The following is a 20,826-nucleotide window of genomic DNA, read 5'->3' as shown; positions in this document are numbered from 1 at the left end:
CATGTTTATCAAAAGGCTCTTGAATGAGTTGAAAATAAAATACTATCAATACTTGGGTAATTGTTTAGTTAATTTTTGTTGCAAATCTGTAGTGTTGAATATATGATGTGAAATGTTTTTATGTGCAATATAATCATTATAATTAGTTATAACTAACCACAGTTGGTTACTATGCCCAGGCAACGCTAGGCTCTTCAGCTAGTATATATATAAAGGTCAATGTGGATGTGTATGTATGTGTCTGTGTGTATGTCCGGGATTGGCATCCGCACTGTCGCAGCTACAGCCACAAAATTTTGCACAGTCACACGTAGAATCATAGAATCGTAGAGTTGGAAGGGACCTCCTGGGCCATCTGGTCCAACCCCCTGCTCAAAGCAGGATTCGCTAAATCATCCCAGTCAGATGTCTGTCCAGCCTCTATTTGAAGACTTCCATTGAAGGAGAACTCACCACTTCTCGTGGCAGCCTGTTCCACTCATTGATCACTCTAACTGTCAAAAAGTTTTTTCTAATATCTAATCTGTGTCTCCTCCCATTCAGTTTCATCCCATTGCTTCTAGTCTTTCCTTGTGCAAATGAGAATAAAGTTGATCCTTCTACACTGTGACAGCCCTTTAGATATTTGTAGACAGCTATTAAGTCTCCTCTCAGTCTTCTCTTTTGCAAACTAAACATTCCCAAATCCTGCAACCTTTCCTCATAAGACAGGGCTTGCAGACCGGTCACCATTCTGGTTGCTCTTTTCTGAACTTGCTCCAGTTTGTTGATGTCTTTTTTAAAATGTGGTGCCCAAAACTGGACACAATATTCCAGATGAGGTCTGTCCAAAGAGGAGTAGAGGGAAATAATGACTTCACGTGATCTAGACTGTATGCTTCTGTTAATACATCCTAGAATTGCATTTGCTTTTTTTGCTGCTGCATCACACTGTTGACTCATATTCAGTCTGTGATCTATTAGTATACCCAAATCTTTTTCACATGTGCTGTTGCATAGGCCTATTCCTCCCATTCTGTATATGCTTTTTTCATTTTTATTGCCCAGATGTAGTACTTTGCATTTTTCCCTGTTAAAAACCATTCTGTTAGTTGCTGCCCACTTCTCCAGTTTATTTATATCTTTTTGAATCCTCTCTCTCTCTTCTCTAGTATTAGCTATCCCTCCTAGCTTTGTGTCATCAGCAAATTTAATCAGTTTACCCTCAATTCCTTCATCTAAATCATTGATAAAGATGTTGAACAATACAGGGCCCAGGACAGAGCCCTGTGGTACCCCACTTGAGACATTCTTCCACTGGATGTGCAGCCATTTACGACCACTCTTTGGGTCCGATCACTAAGCCAGTTATGAATCCACCTAACAGTTGCCTTGTCAATTCCATACTTGGTCATTTTTTCAATAAGGATTGTATGAGAGACTTTGTCAAATGCTTTGCTGAAGTCAAGATATACTATATCTACAGCATTTCCTTGATCCACCCAATCAGTGATACCGTCATAGAAGGAAATTAAGTTAGTCTGACATGACTTATTAGTTACAAACCCATGCTGACTCTGTTTAATCACGTCATTCTTATCCAGGTATTGACATACATGTTGTTTAATAATTTGTTCAAAGATCTTTCCTGGTATAGAAGTCAGACTCACCGGCCTATAGTTGCCTGGGTCCACCTTCTTCCCCTTTTTGAAGATAGGAACAACATTTGCTCTTCTCCAGTCTTCTGGCACTTCTCCTGTTCTCCAAGAATTTTCAAAGATTATGGAGAGGGGTTCAAAAATTTCTTCTGCTATCTCCTTCAGTACTCTGGGGTGTAATTGATCTGGACCTGGAGACTTGAATTCACTTAGGTTAGCTAAGTGTTTCCTCACTATCTTTCTGTTTATAGATATCCTGGATTCTTCTATTCCCTTAATAGGACAGTGAATAACAGTTGATGTTACATTTCCTTTCTGAGAGAAAACAGATGCAAAATAGGAATTTAAAAGTTCAGCCTTCTCAACATCCTGTCTTACCATTTCATTATTTTCATCCTGTAAAAATCCTATAGCATCTTTGACTTTTCTTTTACTTTTGACATATCCCCAAAATCCTTTATTATTGCTTTTGACATCTCTTGCAAGCCTCAATTCATTTTCACCGTTAGATAATCTGATTTGTGCCCTGCAGGTTCTGCAGACAGCATTATATTCTTCTTTAGATATGCCTCCCTCTTTCCATTTTATAAACATTTTTTTCTTCCTTTTTAGCATGTGCTTAAGTTCTGTGTTCATCCATCCTGGTTTCCTTAAATGCTTCCTATTCTTCCCTCTTTTCAGAATTGTTTACAACTGTGCTTTGAGAATTTCATTTTTCAAGATTTCCATCCCGTCTGGACCCCGAGAGCGTCATAGGCTATGTTGTGAGGCAAAATTTTACACGTTCCAATTCACCAAACAATTTTTCCCCTATCTACATAATGGGGAAAAAGTGTATGTATGTATTGGCATCTGCACCGTCGTAGCTACAGCCATAAAATTTGGCACAGTGACATGTCTGGACCCCAAGAGCGTCATAGGCTATGTTGTGAGGCAAAATTTTAACCCTGCGCGTTCCAATTCAACAAACAATTTTGCCCCTATCTACATAATGGGGAAAAAGTGTATTTATTAGCATCTGCACCGTCGTAGCTACAGCCACAAAATTTTGCACAGTGACACATCTGGACCCCGAGAGCGTCATAGGCTATGTTGTGAGGCAAGATTTTAACCCCGTGCGTTCCAATTCACAAAACAATTTTGCCCCTATCTACATAATGGGGAAAAAGTGAAAGGAAAAGTGTTGGAGGCAAATTGACAGCTGCCAGATGTGAACAAGGGGGACTTAAAGAATGAGAGCGATGGCTCCAAAGAGTATATACCGTACAGTTGCTAAGGTGGGGCCCTGACATGGGATACTCACCATACACGGGGATATGAACACACACCCAAAATGCGCCACACACTACCACGTGCTTCACAACACATATACCACCCTCAGCACACACTTCACCACACATACACCAACCTCGCCACATAAAAGTCGAAACACAAAAGTCGCCACTCAAAACTTGCCACGCTGTCCCAGAGCTGTTTAAAAGATGAAAAATGAGCTGTGATTGGTTGCTATCAGCAACAGTTTTCTTTGTAGACAGTTGTGGTAACTGAGACCTATTATTCTTATCATTTCTATGGTGTTATCGTCTATTAGATACACGGCTCAGCAGTCAGTATCACACAGGATAGGATTAGATACATGGCGCAGCAGTCAGTATCACACAGGAGAGGATTAGATACATGGCTCAGCAGTCAGTGTCACACAGGATAGGGTTAGATACACGGCTCAGCAGTCAGTATCACACAGGATAGGATTAGATACACAGCTCAGCAGTCAGTATCACACAGGATAGGATACCTGGGTAATCGTTTAGTTAATTTGTGTTGCAAATCTGTAGTGTTGAATATATGATGTGAAATGTTTTTATGTGCAATATAATCATTATAATTTGTTATAACTAACCACAGTTGGTTACTAGGCCCAGGCAACGCCGGGCTCTTCAGCTAGTATATATATATATATATAGATAGATAGATAGATATAGAGAGAGATATTTATATATATTATATATATATATATAGAGAGAGAGATAGATATATATATTTGTGTATTAGTATATATGAATATATAGGTGTGTGTGTATGTATGATATATATTTTACCAACTATTTCCGATTTAAGAAAAATGTTCATGTTAGAGATCACGAATCCAAATGTACCATATTCACTCATCTCTAATCTTGATCATTGACATTCCAGAGCAAATCAGTCAATGGCAAACTCATCTTGGCTGCACTATGCTCTCCATTAGTTCTCTTCCTCATCTGTTCTTTGGCATTTTGAGAGAGGAAAGAGACCTGCTGAGGGAGCTGTCCTAAATGTAAGTGTCCCCTCTTCTTTGTGAAAAAAAGATAAATAAAACTAACATTATAATAAAGTTTTTACATACTTGTCCAGAGTTGGGGTTATGTTTGGGTTATAGCTAGGGTAATAGAATAGTTACAATAAGTAACAGTAAAACTTTGAGCTGATTTGTTGAACACTTTGTGACAGAATTCTGAGATAAAATAGTTTGAAATATTGCAAAATTCAATGATTTAAATTTTTACTGCAGCACTGAGTGTTTGGAGGTTAGCTGGAAGGCAGTGTGGCTGACAAAATTATATTTTATGCCAGAGAAGTGTGATATGATGACATGATTTTTTTTTCCATTGCTGTGAGTGGACTGGGGATGATATTGGGAATGTTGTGATTTTGTTTTAATCTGTTTTTAATAATTTTCTTCAACTATAACAGGAAAAACACAATAATGAACGTATGTGTTATTCTTGTGATGTTAACATTTTGAAGTACCCTGCTTATAGTCTGAAAATCTACTATCTACCTCTTGTTTTTTGGGGAGAAATTGAATCCTTTTTAAAACTTACACCTGCTGTTCACGATGAGCACGATAAGATTATTCACATGGTTTTACATTACATTCAGTGTATCCAATTTAAATTTTTAGTTCGTCTTATTTGTGGACACAGAACCATGCGATAGTCTTCTGCCACCAGGAGGTTGACACTTTTATTGAATTTAAATAAAATTGGCTCCTCCCCAGCAGACTATACCCTGGCAGCTCTATCAAGTTTTTCGTATTGTCAGTTGGAGGCAAGGTCTGTCTCAGACTTGTCTTAGATTACGGTAGGCGATAACTGCTTTGTTTTTCGCCTTTTAGATGGATGTCTAAGGGTAACAGAGTGTAATTGTGCACTCTGTTTCACCCACATACCGACGTAGAATACAGGCTGTAATTGGTCAGTCTGTCCTCTTGCATCGGTGTGGCTGAACTAAGGTACGTTGACAGTCGGCGCTGGTAAAGTCGATTGACTCTTGCCCACCGCCCCAAATAGCTGCTTGTGCATAGAGCAGAAGATAAAGCGATCCAGAGCTTCAGGACAGGTAAGTATAACCCTATTTGTAAGCCTGTTTCCCCTCCCCACCTCCTCTTCCTTCCGCTGTCAACTCTTTCCCTGCTGTGTCCTTAGGGGGTGTTGGTTACTAGAAGCTGTGCAGTGGGTAGGTGCTGCTGCCGGTGATCCTGCCCACCCAGGTGGTCCCGTCGCCCTTAATGGATCGGGTTTAGACTGGTAGTGGGTTGGAGTGAGGCATCACCAAGCAACTGCCTGGGTGCTGTCTGGCGGTAAGTACATGGCCACTCAGCCATTCTACTGGCAGGAGATTATGGCCAATCACCGGACTGTATATTACCAGCTAATCGGCATATGGAAGCAAGGCTGCAGCCACTGGCTGAGCGTATGTATAACTCATACATACCCTCCGGTCCTGTGTCAAAAACTGGGTAATCCCCACAGCGTACAATACGTGCACTGGGGAATACATGAGTCTGCAATCACAGAATGGAAACCAGAGAAATTCTTTTTTCAGTAGATATGAGAGATGCTTATTTGCATGTGCCCATTTTTCCAGGCCATCAGCAATTTCTTATCTTTGTGGTCAAGATCACAATCAGAGCTCTCCCATTTCGACTGGCCATAATACACAGGGTATTTACAAAGATCCTGGCCCAGGTTATAGCATTATTATACTCCAGGGGAATAAGTATTTTCATTTTCCTCTATCTGGACGACACTTATTCTTCAGACTTTGTTGACAATCCAACCAAATTGCACCAAAGTCTGTTTTAGTTCCAACATAGTGACTACGGTTCTTGGGAATTGCTTGGAATTGTTCAGACATTGGTATTTCTTCTGGAGGAGAATAGATTACCTCTTCAGCCTTCCATCAGAACTTTGTAATGACTGGGCAGTCATTACCGTCGTTTTTGCACAAGGGTACTGAGAAAGATGGTGGCAACGTTCGAGGCAGTACCATTTGCTCATTTTCAGTCAAGGCCTCTACAGAACATATTCCTAGCCTCTTGGGGCAGATTAAGACAGTCCCTGGATCGGCCTATTCATCTCCCCCTTATATCAGCAATATATCAGGTGGTGGTTGACCTCACCCGGTTAACTCTGGGTCTCCCTTTTCACCCCATTCTGTGGCATGTCACGCCGGATGTCAGCCTATTTGGATGGCGAGCAGTTTTCCATCACTTGACCATCCAAGCAGTTTGGAGCAGGAGGGGCCTCTCAACATGACAGAGCTGTCAGTCTTTTACCAATGTAAAAGACTGACAGCTCTGTCATGTTGAGAGGTGATGCCAATGCATCACTTAGTTCATGGGTTGCTGAACAGAGTTCAAATAGACAATGCTATTGCTGTGGCCTACATCAACTGGCGTTTTGAATTTTTTTCTTGCTACACAGTTTACCGATCGGATTAATTCTATTTATACTTTGATCCGGAGATACCAAATATGTGTATTTACTTTATTTTGAATGGAGCAAAAGAGGAGTAATTTGAACTTTTTATAGTTTTAATGTTTAGCAAAAATTAGGATACTTGAAACTGCTATCATTCGATCACCTGTGCTACACATAGAAATTCTCATCTGCTATTAACGCCAGCCACTGGGCAGGCGCTCATAGCACATTGACAATGACAAGCACGGATGTCTCCTGCAGACTCTCGGTTGTCATGCCAAGCCATCGGCGCCCCACGATCATGTGACATAGATGGACTAAGTGACACTCTTCCGTCGAGGGCATGTTGAATGCCGCTGTCAGAGATTGATTGAGGCATTTAACATGTTAACAGCCGTGCATGAATCACGATTCCACCACAGCTGTTAGGGATACTTGACAGCTAATCACATCAGCGGTCATGTGCCTGAAAAGTTGTGGGATCAACACCGGAGCCTGCATCAAATAGGGGGAGGTGACCTATGACGTACTGTCATGGCCCCCGTCGCGCCCTTGTATCCTCACCTGCTCGCTCCCGCGCCGCAGCCTGTCTCCTCTCGTCAGCCGCGGCGTCCTCCTCTGACCAGCCCGCGGCCTGCGACATCACTGCATGCTTTGCGCATGCGCCGTAGGCCACGGCCGCATCTCCCTTCATCTTATGCGCCAGCGGTGCCCTGACCCGGAAGCACCGCCGGACCAATGGGGGCCGGTCTTAAGGTATTTCAGGCCGCCCTCCTGTAATGGAGGCGCCTGACTGTCGTGTTCCTACCTGCACGCTAGGCTCCCTTTGCCCTGTGCTCTGCCCGGTGTTCACCTTTCCCTTGTGCTTTCTTCCTACAGCCCTGCTCTGTCCTGTTGCCCGTGCCTGTTTCCTGCCATCCTACTCTAGTCCCGTGCCTTTGCTCCGTTCTGCTGCCCATGCCTGTCTCCTGTCATCCTACTCCGGTCCTGTGCCCTTGCTCCGTCCTGCTGCCCTTACCTATTTCCTGTCATCCTACTCCGGTCCTGTGTCCTTGCACCGTCCTGCTGTCCGTGTCTATCTCCTGCTGTCCTACTCCGGTCTCGCCACCAGAGCCCTACACTGTCTTTGTGATTGTGGTACCTGGTACTCAGTCCTACTCCAGTCCATTTCGAGCTGCCCCTCTTGGTACTCGCTGCCGTGGCATTTGAACCCCTGGGCCTTCTCCTAACAGTCCCTCTATAGGGGTCGGCTCCACCTGGTTGCTCGCCCGGGGACCCCTCGGTGCCACGGTGCAGAGGGTCCACTCCTGGAGTCTTGCCTCGCCAAGCGAGAACGCTAACAGTGCGGTCAGGCCATGGATTCCGCCGGTACCTCTGCTTCCGCTCAAAAGGAGTTTCTCTTTTTGCGAGAGAACCAGGGGTACATAATGTCCGTAATGAAATCCATGGACTCTCGCTTTAGGCTGCTGATCCGGGAAATGCTTCCCAGCTGGCCAGTCTCCAGCAGGAGCTGGGCCAGCTGCGTGACACCCAGGCCCATATTTTAACCTATATGGCCTCTGTCGACAATCGCTTGGTGGCTCTACTTCATCTCCCAATCCTGTTTGTTTTTCGTCCCCTCGCCTCGCCAAGCCACTTTTAATGGCGACCCCAAACTCTGCAGGGGGTTCTTAAACCTTTGTAGCCTCCACTTTGAGCTGCTACCTCACCAGTATCCTTCCGATAGGGCCAAGGTGGCCTTTATTATGTCCCATCTGGAGGGGGAGGCCCTGTCATGGCTAAACCCTCTCTGGGAGAGGGACGATCCCGTGGTTTCGAACCTTCCGGTCTTTTTGAATACTTTTTGTAGGGTCTTTGACAAGCCAGGTCGGTTGGCCTCTCTTTCTGAGTCCCTTTTCAACCTCCACCAGGGCGCCTTCCCTGTCGGACAGTATGCTATCCGGCTCCGCACGCTTTCATCTGAACTAGGTTGGAATAATGCGGCACTGGTAGGGGCATTCTGGCGTGGCCTATCGCACAGGATAAAAGGTGAGCTGGCAGGTCGGGATACCTCCACCACTCTCGAGGACCTTATCTCCCTGGCCACCCCTGTTATGAATGGGTCACCGAGGAGAAAAAAGCAAAACAAGCTAAGTCACAGAAAACCAGAGAGGTTGGCATCTATGCAGATTGCAGATCCCTGATCCTACCGCACAACTAGCAGCAGCTGTGGAGCGTACCTACGACAATCCTAGACACCTCGGCACGGCCGGAGGACTAAAGCAAGAAAAGGGGAAAACAAACTGCACCAGAGCAGACCCCAAAGGAAAGACAGTGAAACAAGATGAAAGCACAAACACAGGCAGGAAAATAGGCTGAGCAAACGATGGGGCCCAAACTAACTAGAAAGGAAAGGGAAAGACACTGTCTGCAACCTGCAAAAAACCCTACAAAAATAATGTCCAACACTTCTGATAGCAAAATTGACCTGAAGTCACTAGACTTCTCCCACTATATCAGCACTCTGAAATATTCTGAGACAGAGCCAAAAGAGGCCAAACTAGTAAGGGACAAAAAAGCAAATTGGCAAAATAAGAGTGGAAATTCAGCACAGCCCCCGGCCGGGGCTGGCTGACCACACAAAAACTGAATAGACCAACAAAATCAAGTGTGAACATTAGCAGAAAAACTTAGCTTTAGATGACTGGAACAGAGCTGAAAACCAAGACCTGACAAGCCAGAAGGAATCACCAGCAACTGAATAGGGCGTCGGCTGTCTTAAATCCAATCTGAGATTCCTGAGGTCCAATCTTCATCCTCATTCTCAGGTGGCAGATCTCCACCGATCAAATCAGCCTCAGTGCCTCCTGTTACCACCAGAGGGAGTCCGGAAGGAGAACTCACAACTGGTGAACCAGACAATGAACTCACAACACACCCGCATAGATCTCCGGTTTCAGGAGCGTGCCCGGGAGTCGGCTAGAGACAGGAAACCCACCAGACCAGTTCTTTCTGCCAATCGAGCCTCTAGTCCATGCCCAGCCGGGTCCGCCCATACTCCTTCCGAACCCATGCAGGTTCACCATGTCAGGTTGGCTGAGTTACGTCAGAGAGAGAGGCGGGCGCAAGGTCTATGTCTCTATTGTGGAGAAGCCTCACATTTCATCCATTCTTGTCCTGAGAGACTCTCTCCACCTAGGCCAGGTAAGAGAGGCCTCCCTAGGTGTCAATGATTCCTCTCAACCTCTTACGATGTCTGTTCTTTTGATTTCTGGGCAGAGGCGTGGATTCGGGCTCAGCAGGTAACTTCATCCAGCGTGAAGAGATGGACAAGTACCAGATTCCGTGGTCACTCAAAAGAATCCTCGACTAATTGCTTCGGTAGACGGCAGACCGATACAGGAATCCGTCACCATGGTCACCGAGGAGATAGACTTGCAAGTCGGTGCCCTACACCGTGAAGGAATGGCCTTCTACGTGCTGCCTAATCTTTCCCACGCGATTCTACTTTGGCTTCCGTGGCTATGGACACACCAGCCAGTCCTTAACTGGTCGTCTGGGGAGGTTTTTCGCTGGGGACACTCGTGCCATGACCGGTGCCCGAACCCTATTCGTCCTGCTGCTCCCTCACGCCACCTTCTGATCTCTCGGGGCTTCCCTCAGCCTACTGGTCCTACACAGACATCTTTGATAAGAAGGAAGCGGAGATCCTTCCCCCGCACCGGCCTTTTGACTGTCCAATCGAGCTAATCCCCGGTTCCACCCCTCCTCGAGGCAGGATCTACCCACTATCTCCCGCAGAGACCTTAGCTATGTCCGAGTACCTCCGGGAGAACCTCGCCAAAAGTTTCAATCCTCTCCCGCAGGAGCCGTTTTTTTCTTCGTCAAAAAGGACGGTTCTCTACTGCCGTGCATTGACTATAGGGGCTTGAACGACATCACCATCAAGAACAGGTGTCCCCTTCCACTCATTCCGGAGTTGTTTGATCGCCTCAGAGTGGCGCAGATTTTCTCCAAGTTGGACCTCAGAGGAGCCTACAATCTGATCCGCATCCGCGCAGGCGATGAATGGAAGACCGCTTTAAACACTCGAGACGGTCACTATGAGTACCTAGTCATGCCCTTTGGTCTGTGCAATGCCCCCGCTGTGTTTCAAGAGTTTGTCAATGACATCTTCCGGGACCTCTTGTACTCCTGTGTGGTAGTGCACTTGGACGACATTCTTGTCTTCTCGCCAGACCTTTCGTCTCATAGGAGGAGTGTCCGCTTGGTTCTTCAGCGTCTTCGAGAAAATCGCTTGTATGCTAAGATGGAGAAATGTCTGTTTGAACAAACCTCGTTACCGTTTCTGGGCTACATCATCTCCGATGCTGGACTGAGGATGGATCCTGAGAAACTGTCCGCCATTCTCAAGTGGCCCCGTCCCGTCGGCATAAGAGCTATCCAACGGTTTCTCGGATTTGCCAATTACTACAGGCAATTTATTCCTCATTTTTCTTCAATCACCAAGCCTATTTCCGCCCTCACCCGAAAGGGGACGAGTCCCAATTCTTGGACCACAGAAGCCGAAGAGGCCTTTCTGACACTAAAATGGGCATTTTCCACAACTCCAGTGTTGTCCCGTCCCGAGAACAGCAAACCCTTCGTGCTAGAGGTGGATGCCTCCTCAACAGGAGCCGGGGCTGTGCTATCTCAGAAAACCGTCTCTGGTTGCCTACACCCCTGTGGATTCTTTTCCAAGGGCTTTTCTCCATCCGAATGCAATTACTCGATTGGCGACCGTGAACTCTTGGCCATAAAATTGGCCTTGGAGGAGTGGCGTCACCTTCTGGAGGGGGCTGTCCACCCTTCTGTGATTTACTCGGACCAAAAAAACTTGGCCCACCTCCAGTCCGCCCAGAGACTCAATCCTCGACAGGCTAGGTGGTCCTTGTTTTTCGCTAGCTTCGATTTTGAGCTCCATTTTCGCCCTGGTGACAAGAACACCAAAGCCGATGCCTTATCCAGAGTCTTCCAGCCGTCCGAGGTTGGGGAGGAACCATCTCACATTATCGAACCCATGAAAATTATCACCATGACTCCTGTGAATCTGCTTTCTCCACCCCCAGGCAAGACTCTCGTTCCCGAGGATGCCAAAGGAAGAGTCCTACTTTTGGGTCATTCCTCCAGACAGGCAGGCCATGCCGGAACTAAGAAGACTCTCGCTCTCATTTCTCGGCACTACTGGTGGCAGACCCTCCGCCAAGATGTGGCGGATTTCGTTGCCTCTTGTCCTTCCTGCACAAGAAAGAAAGTACCACGACGGCCTCCGTCCGGCTTGCTGCTTCCACTCCCAGTTCCTACGGTACCTTGGGAACACATCGCCATGGATTTTATCACCGACTTGCCTCGCTCATCTGGTTGTACGGTGGTTCTAGTGGTAGTAGATCGCTTTTCCAAAATGGCACATTTTATCCCTCTGACCGGACTCCCCTCAGCGCCCGAACTAGCCAAAATCTTCATCCATCAGATTTTCAGGCTTCATGGTCTACCTCGACGTATTGTGTCTGACCGAGGAGTCCAGTTTACTTCCAAGTTCTGGAGGGCACTTTGTAAACTCTTGGATGTATCCCTGGATTTTTCATCCGCAGACCAACGGGCAAGTGGAGCGAACTAACCAGACGTTGACTGGATATCTACGTCATTTTTCCAATGTCCACCAGAACGACGGGGTTGACCTGCTTCCCTGGGCGGGGGCTTTAGGCCGAGGTGGCCCCATTTAGTATAGAAGCGCACTCTATGTGGGCGGTGGGGTCTTCCAGGCTGGTTCTTCATCAGTCATCAGTATTGCAGCTCTGTAAAGCAGCAATTTAGTCATCAGTGCATACTTTTCTAAGTTTTACAGGCTGCACACTTCTTCCTCAGCAGAAGAAAGTCTTTGTAGGATTACACTGCAGGCGGCAGTAGCCCAGATTTCCATGTAAGTTATGAAGGAAAGCCACGTGGTTACGGTATGAGATTTAATGCTAATCTCACCTTAGTAACAGCTTTAGGATGTCCCATGGTTCTGTGTCCCCCAATGAAACGAATGAGAAAAATAGATTTTTCATTTACTGTAAAATCTGTTTCTTGTGGTCTTCATTGGAGGACACATCTCCCTCACTTTGTTGCCCAGTTGGGCACATAGTTGTTTTTTATTTCCTTAATTTTTTTCTGTTCTATTTCTTACTGCTTTCTCACACACCTGAGGAAGCCTGACACCATTAGGCAGGGTATAGTCTTCTGCGGAGGAGACAATGTTATTTAAATGCAATAAGTGTTAGTCTGCAGCCACCTGGAGGCTATCATGGTTCTGTGTCCCCCTAACTATGAGAAATAGATTTTACTGTAAGTAAAAAACCTATTTATTCCATTCAGTGACATACATAGACATACAGTTTGCACGGAACGTATTCAGACCCCTTTAAATTTTTCACTTTGTTTCATTGCAGCCATTTGGTAAATGCAAAAAAGTTCATTATTGTGCTCATTATTGTACACTCTGCACCCCATCTTGACTGAAAAGAAAAACAGAAATGTAGACATTTTTGCAAATTTATTAAAAAAGGAAAACTGAAATATCACATGGTCATAAGTATTCAGACCCTTTGCTCAGTATTGAGTAGAAGCACCCTTTTGAGCTAGTACAGACATGAGTCTTCTTGGTAATGATGCAACAAGTTTTTCACACCTGGATTTGGGGATCCACTGCCATTCTTCCTTGCAGATCCTCTCCAGTTCCCTCAGGTTGGATGGTGAACGTTTGTGGACAGCCATTTTCAAGTCTCTCCTGAGATGCTCAGTTGGGTTTATGTCAGGGCTCTGGCTGGGCCAGTCAAGAATGGTCACAGCGTTGTTCTGAAGCCTCTCCTTTGTTATTTTAGCTGTGTGCTTAGGGTCATTGTCTTGTTGGAAGGTGGACCTTCGGCCAAGTCTGAGGCCAGAGCACTCTGGAAAAGGTTTTCATCCAGGATATCTCTGTACTTGGCCACATTCATATTTCCTTCAATGGCAACCAGTCGTCCTCTCCCTGCAGTTGAAAAACGCCCCCAAAGCATGATGCTGCCAGTACCATGTTTTACTGTTGGGATTGTATTGGGCAGATGATGAGCAGTGTGTTGTGAGTTCATTCTCTGGTTCACCAGTTGTGAGTTTAAATTCCAGACTCCCTCTGGTGGTAACAGGAGGTAGAGAGGCTGATTTGATCGGTGGAGATCTGCCACCTGAGAATGAGGATGACGATTGGATCTCAGGAGTCTCGGATTGGATTTAAGACAGCCGACGCCCTATTCAGTTGCTGGTGATTCCTTCTGGCTTGTCAGCTCTTTGTTTTCAGCTCTGTTCCAGTCATCTAAAGCTAAGTTTTTCTGCTAATGTTCACACTTGATTTTGTTGGTCTGTTCAGTTTTTTGGTGTGGTCAGCCAGCCCCTGCTGGGGGCTGTGCTGAATTTCCACTCTTATTTATCAGTATTTCGGTCTCTTTTTGCTCTGTCTGAGAATATTTCAGAGTGCTGATATAGTGGGAGAAGTCTGGTGACTTCAGGGTTAATTTTGCTATCAGAAGTGTTGGACATGATTTTTGTAGGGTTTTTTGCAGGTTGCAGAGTGTTTTTCCTTTCCTTTCCTGTCTAGTTAGTTTGGGCCCCATCATTTGCTCAGCCTATTTTCCTGCCTGTGTTTGTGCCTTCATCTTATTTCACCGTCAATACATGTGTGGGGGCTATCTATTCCTTTGGGGTCTGCTCTGGGGCAGTTAGTTTTAACCCTTTTCTTGCTTTAGGCTTATTTAGTCCTCTGGCCGTGACGAGGCGTCTAGGAACATCGTAGGCACGATCCACGGCTACTGCTAGTTGTGTGGTAAGATCAGGGATCTGCAATCTGCATAGTTACCAAACTCTCTGGTTTTCTGTGACAGCTTGTTTTGCTTTTTTCTCCTCGGTGACCCATTCATAACAGCAGTGCCTGTTTTACTCCACAGATACCGCTTAGAATTATCACCAAAAAGGTCTATCTTAGTCTCATCAGACCAGAGAATCTTATTTCTCATAGTCTGGGAGTCCTTCATGTGTTTTTTAGCAAACTCTATGCTGCCTTTCATATGTCTTGCAATGAGGAGAGGCTTCTGTCGGGCCACTCTGCCATAAAGGCCCGACTGGTGGAGGGCTGCAGTGATAGTTGACTTAGTGGAACTCTCTCCCATCTCCCTACTGCATCTCTGAAGCTCAGCCGCAGTGATCTTGGGGTTCTTCTTTACCTGTCTCACCAAGGCTCTTCTCCCATGATTGCTCAGTTTAGCTGGATGGCCAGGTCAAGGAAGACTTCTGGTGGTCCCAAACTTCTTCCATTTAAGGATTATGGAGGCCACTGTGCTCTTAGAAACCTTGAGAACTGGAGAAATTCTTTTGTAACCTTGGCCAGATCTGTGCCTTGTCACAACTCTGTGTTATATGCAAATAACACGATGGACACCACATTAAATATGCGCAATAATAATGGCCGGGTGCTACTCTGCGCCAGAAGACTAAATGTATCAAAGTAAAAGGATCAGAAGCTCAGAAACCAGTGCACACACAGCCCAAATGCAAAGTACAAAAAAGCTTTTATTGAACACAACTCTGAGCTCTCTGGCCAGTTCCTTTGACCTAACATAGTAACATAGTTAGCAAGGCAGAAAAAGACATTTGTCCATCCAGCTCAGCCTATATTCCTCATGATTCTCATTTGGTCTGACATGCACTGTGACCTGTGAGGTCTTGTATAAATAGGGTGTGTGCCTTTCCAAATCAAGTCCTATCAGTTTAATTAAGCACAGCTGGACTCCAATGCAGGAGCAGAACCATCTCAAGGAGGATCACAAGGAAATGGACAGCATTTGAGTGTCTGAGCAAAGGGTCTGAGTTCTTATGACCATGTGATATTTCGTTTTTTCTTTCTTAATAGATTTGCAAAAAGTCTACATTTGTTTTTTTTTTCAGTCAAGATGGGGTGCAGAGTGTACATTAATGAGAACAAAATGAACTTTTTTGAATTTACCAAATGGCTGCAATGAAACAGTGAAAAATTTAAAGGAGTCTGAATACTTTCCGTACCTACTGTAGTGTTGCTTTTGTGTTTTGTTTTTTTTTTTTAAGAGAAATCTGTTTTATCTGCTTTTGAAACTATACCACCTAATGATAGACGCCTAAACATTCTACAATAGACATGTAATCATCATAATTACACCATGAAGCAATAAAAAACAATGAATCTCCCCTCTCTAATCAGTCCTGAATGCAAGCAGCCAGGATCATATTCCTCGCCAACTGCTACACCGACGCCTCTCCCCCTTTGCCAGTCGTTGCAATGATTACCTATCTCTATATATAAAACTGAATGTGTGTATCACCAACCAATCACAAACCATCTTTCATTTCAACAGAGCTGTTCAAAAGAAGCTGAGCTATGATTGGTTGCTATGAACAACAGTTTTCCTTGCAACCAATCAATAAGCATCTCTCATTTCACCAGAGCTGGTTAAAAGAAGCTGAGCTGTGATTGGTTGCTATGAGCAAGTTTCCCCACTTGACAACACCTCAGCAGACACTGACATGGTGGGAGAAATCTAGCATCCCCGGCAACATAAGCTACCAGCCATTGTCTGCCCCCAAAAAAGGAGCAGAGAGCACATGACAAAAATAAATCCCCCCTCCTGTGCCCATATACACATCACACATCCTCCATCATATAGGCACATCTTCCCTCTTAAAGGGATCATTGGTATGGAAGTCAGAGCAAATCCATCCAGCGCTTTGGTTTTGACCCCAGGCCTCTCTTAAAGGTATCTCCAGTATGGAAGTTAGGACCGTTCCACTCAGCTCTGTGGTTCTGACCTCAGTTTCTCTTAAAGGGATTATTGGTATGGAATTTAGGGCAAATCCACTCTGCGCTTTGGTACTGACCCCATAAGGAAAAAATAAATAATAAAAAGAGAGGCGCAATGAGTGTACCTGTATTAAAATTGATTTCCCTAACTAAATGAACAGGGTGCTCACCTTAGAGGGTTGTGCCACCCTTGCACAACCACGGTGTGAACATTAGTAGTGGGTGGGGAGCGTGTCCTGTCACCCCAGGAGGGTACTGCACGTGGCTGTCAGCAACCTCCGCTCTTCTGTTCGGTCCATTTCTCACCGGCTTCCGGACATATCTTGTAGCTGGCCACAGCCGTTAGTGTGATACCAAAGGTCCTGGTGCTTCTCAGCGTCGCCGAAAAAAATGCAGGCCCTCCCGCAAGCGGCTGCCCTCCAAGCTGCTCCTGCCGCTAGTCCTCAAGGAGAGGAAAGTAAGTGAAAAGCTGCAGCAAAGCGGTCTATAGGAGCGCTAAAAGAGGCAGAAACCATAAAAAAAGGTTTTAAAAATCAGCTTTTATTCTTCCTCCAATACCCACTCAATGGTATGGAAGTGAAGGCAAATCCATTCTGCGCTTTGGTACTGACCCCAGGCCTTTCTTAAAGGGATCTCCGGTATGGAACTCAGGGCAATTGCCTTGAAATGCTCAGGTACTGACCCCAGGCTCTCTTAAAGGCGATCTCCTGTATGGATGTTTGGGCAAATCCAGGGCCGGATTTGCCACTAGGAACTTGCGGGCTGGTGCCTAGGGTGGGAAGATGCGAGGGGCGGCACCTGGGCAAGGTTTTTTTTTTGTTTGTTTTTTTTTTAAGTCCGGGTAGGCCCGCCCACTCACCTCAGTCTTCCGGCTGCTGCAGGGGTCCCACCTAACGATCCGCCCCGCCTCCTTCCCTGGCAGGTGACTCCAGAAGCGAGGACCGTGAGCGCTGGACACTGTCATTCTGTGGTTGCTTAGTAATGGCCTTCGCGCTGCCTGATCTGTGAAGCCAAAGAGTGCCCTCGCTGTAACCTGTCCCCTCGGCTCCTCTCCTGCACACAACACTGAAGTGTCTGCTTGTTCTCAGTGCAGGCTGAGGTCCTCTCTGGATGCCTGCAGGCCGGGGCCCTGCAGACCTGACTGCCAACGAGTGCAAGGCCTCCGCAGCTCCTTCCATTGCTAAGAAGAGGTAGATGGTGTTGCGGGCAGGGCAAGGTGGGTATGCGGGAGGTGGGCTGGGTATGATGGATAGTGGTGTAGTGTGGGAGATAGGAGCGGAGTAGCAGACCTGGGTATGAGGGATAGTGGTGTAGTGTGGGTGATAGGAGCGGAGTAGCAGAGCTGGGTATGAGGGATAGTGGTGTAGTGTGGGTGATAGGAGCGGAGTAGCAGAGCTGGGTATGAGGGATAGTGGTGTAGTGTGGGAGATAGGAGCGGAGTAGCAGACCTGGGTATGAGGGATAGTGGTGTAGTGTGGGTGATAGGAGCGGAGTAGCAGAGCTGGGTATGATGGATAGCGGTGTAGTGTGGGTGATAGGAGCGGAGTAGCAGAGCTGGGTATGATGGATAGTGGTGTAGTGTGGGTGATAGGAGCGGAGTAGCAGAGCTGGGTATGATGGATAGCGGTGTAGTGTGGGTGATGGGAGCGGAGTAGCAGAGCTGAGTATGATGGATAGCGGTATAGTGTGGGTGATAGGAGCGGAGTAACAGAGCTGGGTATGAGGGATAGTGGTGTAGTGTGGGTGATAGGAGCGGAGTAACAGAGCTGGGTATGAGGGATAGTGGTGTAGTGTGGGTGATAGGAGCGGAGTAGCAGAGCTGGGTATGAGGGATAGTGGTGTAGTGTGGGTGATAGGAGCGGAGTAGCAGAGCTGGGTATGAGGGATAGTGGTGTAGTGTGGGTGATTGGAGCCGAGTAGCAGAGCTGGGTATGAGAGATAGTCGTGTAGTGTGGGTGATAGGAGCGGAATACCAGAGCTGGGTATGATGGATAGTGGTGTAGTGTGGGTGATAGGAGCGGAGTAGCAGTGCTGGGTATGAGGGATAGTGGTGTAGTGTGGGTGATAGGAGCGGAGTAGCAGAGCTTGGTATGATGGATAGTGGTGTAGTGTGGGTGATAGGAGCGGAGTAGCAGAGCTGGGTATGATGGATAGCGGTGTAGTGTGGGTGATAGGAGCGGAGTAGCAGAGCTGGGTATGATGGATAGTGGTGTAGTGTGGGTGATAGGAGCGGAGTGGAGTACCAGAGCTGGGTATGATGGATAGTGGTGTAGTGTGGGTGATAGGAGCAGAGTAGCAGAGCTGGGTATGATGGATAGTGGTTTAGTGTGGGTGATAGGAGCGGAGTAGCAGAGCTGGGTATGATGGATAGTGGTGTAGTGTGGGTGATAGGAGCGGAGTAACAGAGCTGGGTATGAGGGATAGTGGTGTAGTGTGGGTGATAAGAGCGGAGTAGCAGAGCTGGGTATGATGGATAGCGGTGTAGTGTGGGTGATAGGAGCGGAGTAGCAGAGCTGGGTATGATGGATAGCGGAGTAGCAGAGCTGGGTATGATGGATAGTGGTGTAGTGTGGGTGATAGGAGCGGAGTAGCAGAGCTGGGTATGATAGTGGTGTAGTGTGGGTGATAGGAGCGGAGTGGAGTAGCAGAGCTGGGTATGATAGATAGCGGTGTAGTGTGGGTGATAGGAGCGGAGTAGCAGAGCTGCGTATGAGGGATAGTGGTGTAGTGTGGGTGATAGGAGCGGAGTAGCAGAGCTGGGTATGATGGATAGCGGTGTAGTGTGGGTGATAGGAGCGGAGTGGAGTAGCAGAGCTGGGTATGATAGATAGTGGTGTAGTGTGGGTGATAGGAGCGGAGTAGCAGAGCTGGGTATGAGGGATAGTCGTCTAGTGTGGGTGATAGGAGCGGAATACCAGAGCTGGGTATGATGGATAGTGGTGTAGTGTGGGTGATAGGAGCGGAATACAAGAGCTGGGTATGATGGATAGTGGTGTAGTGTGGGTGATAGGAGCGGAGTAGCAGAGCTGCGTATGAGGGATAGTGGTGTAGTGTGGGTGATAGGAGCGGAGTAGCAGAGCTGGGTATGATGGATAGCGGTGTAGTGTGGGTGATAGGAGCGGAGTGGAGTAGCAGAGCTGGGTATGATAGATAGTGGTGTAGTGTGGGTGATAGGAGCGGAGTAGCAGAGCTGGGTATGAGGGATAGTCGTCTAGTGGGGGTGATAGGAGCGGAATACCAGAGCTGGGTATGATGGATAGTGGTGTAGTGTGGGTGATAGGAGCGGAATACAAGAGCTGGGTATGATGGATAGTGGTGTAGTGTGGGTGATAGGAGCGGAGTAGCAGAGCTGGGTATGATTGATAGTGGTGTAGTGTGGGTGATAGGAGCAGAGTAACAGAGCTGGGTATGAGGGATAGTGGTGTAGTGTGAGTGATAGGAGCGGAGTAGCAGAGCTGGGTAAGATGGATAGCGGTGTAGTGTGATTGATAGGAGTGGAGTAGCAGACCTGGGTATGATGGATAGCGGTGTAGTGTGGGTGATATGAGTGGAGTAGCAGAACTGGGTATGATGGATAGTGGTGTAGTGTGGGTGATAGGAGCGGAGTAGCAGAGCTGGGTATGACGGTTAGCGGTGTAGTGAGGGTGATGATGAGGGATACATTTATCTACATGAAGTGATATTGACCATTTATTTGTGTGGCTGGCGCAGGAATGTAGCAGAGCCGGTGTGTGTAGTGTCGCCATGTGCTCAGGTGTATACATCATGCACAGACCCACAGCTCTCCTTCCCCCCAGCCTCCATTATTTATGTAGTGCCGCCACGCCCTCTGGTTAACCCTTTACTGCCTGAGCCTTGCCTTGACATGCAAAAATAAAACTTCACACACTCGCATTGAGGGGATCATTCAGACTTTACCCGTTATTCTGTATCTGCACTTGCGTTGAGACATAAAAACACAGCTAGCAGCATTTTTTCCTCGTTGCTGCAAGTACTGCATTTGCCAGACCGCTGCAAAACCGCAAGTGTCTCAAATGTCCGCAAGTCCCATAGGGAATGAATGAGGCCAAACACAGAGTTGCCATAAGTGATCCATTACGCAGCATATGTGGAAAAACTGCCGGATCTGCCGCGAATGGCAAAAATCACTGATGTGAAAGTAGCCTTAGGCTGTGTGCACACGCTGCGGATTTTGCTGCGGTTCCGCAGCGGTTTTGGCCGCTGCGGACCTGCAGCAGTTTCTGCTGCGGTGTACAGTACCATGATTCCCTATGGGAATCAAAAACCGCAGTGCAGACGGTGCGGAATTTTCCGCGCGGATTATCTGCGGTTTTCAATCCGCAGAAAGAATTGCCATGTCAATTCTTTCTGCGGATTCTGCTGCAGTTTGCCATCTCCTCCATTGAGGAGATGAAAAACCGCAGAGCAATCCGCAGGTAAAACCGCAGGTCTTTTGACCTGCGGTTTCACCTGCGGATTTAACAAAATCTGCGCGGATGAATCCGCACATAATCCGCAGCGTGTGCACACAGCCTAAGTCACTGCCGACAGTGTCTGCGTGAGGCCAGGGTCAGACATGCGAGAA

The 20,826-nt window shown here is 46.9% G+C and overlaps 1 protein-coding gene across 7 annotated transcripts in view; it reads left to right on the top strand.

Annotated features, from left to right (window-relative positions):
* The window catches only part of UCHL5 (ubiquitin C-terminal hydrolase L5), a 539,393-nt gene that overhangs the window by 510,365 nt on the left and 8,202 nt on the right, over positions 1-20,826 (top strand). For 3 of the 7 annotated variants that reach the window (XM_073573022.1, XM_073573021.1, XM_073573018.1), the window contains one exon: positions 3,834-3,954. The exons of the other annotated variants lie outside the window; for them this stretch is intronic. In XM_073573022.1, coding sequence (XP_073429123.1) covers positions 3,834-3,917 — 84 coding nt within the window. In that variant the 3' untranslated portion in view covers positions 3,918-3,954. The remainder of the gene's footprint in view (positions 1-3,833; positions 3,955-20,826) is intronic. 7 annotated transcript variants of the gene reach the window in all.

Source organism: Dendrobates tinctorius, unplaced genomic scaffold (genome assembly GCF_039654945.1).
Source record: "Dendrobates tinctorius isolate UK_male_01 unplaced genomic scaffold, ASM3965494v1 ptg000033l, whole genome shotgun sequence".
In the NCBI taxonomy this organism is placed as follows: domain Eukaryota; kingdom Metazoa; phylum Chordata; class Amphibia; order Anura; family Dendrobatidae; genus Dendrobates; species Dendrobates tinctorius.
The sequence above is the reverse complement of the archived record's forward strand: the minus strand, read 5'-3'. Positions and strand labels throughout refer to the sequence as shown.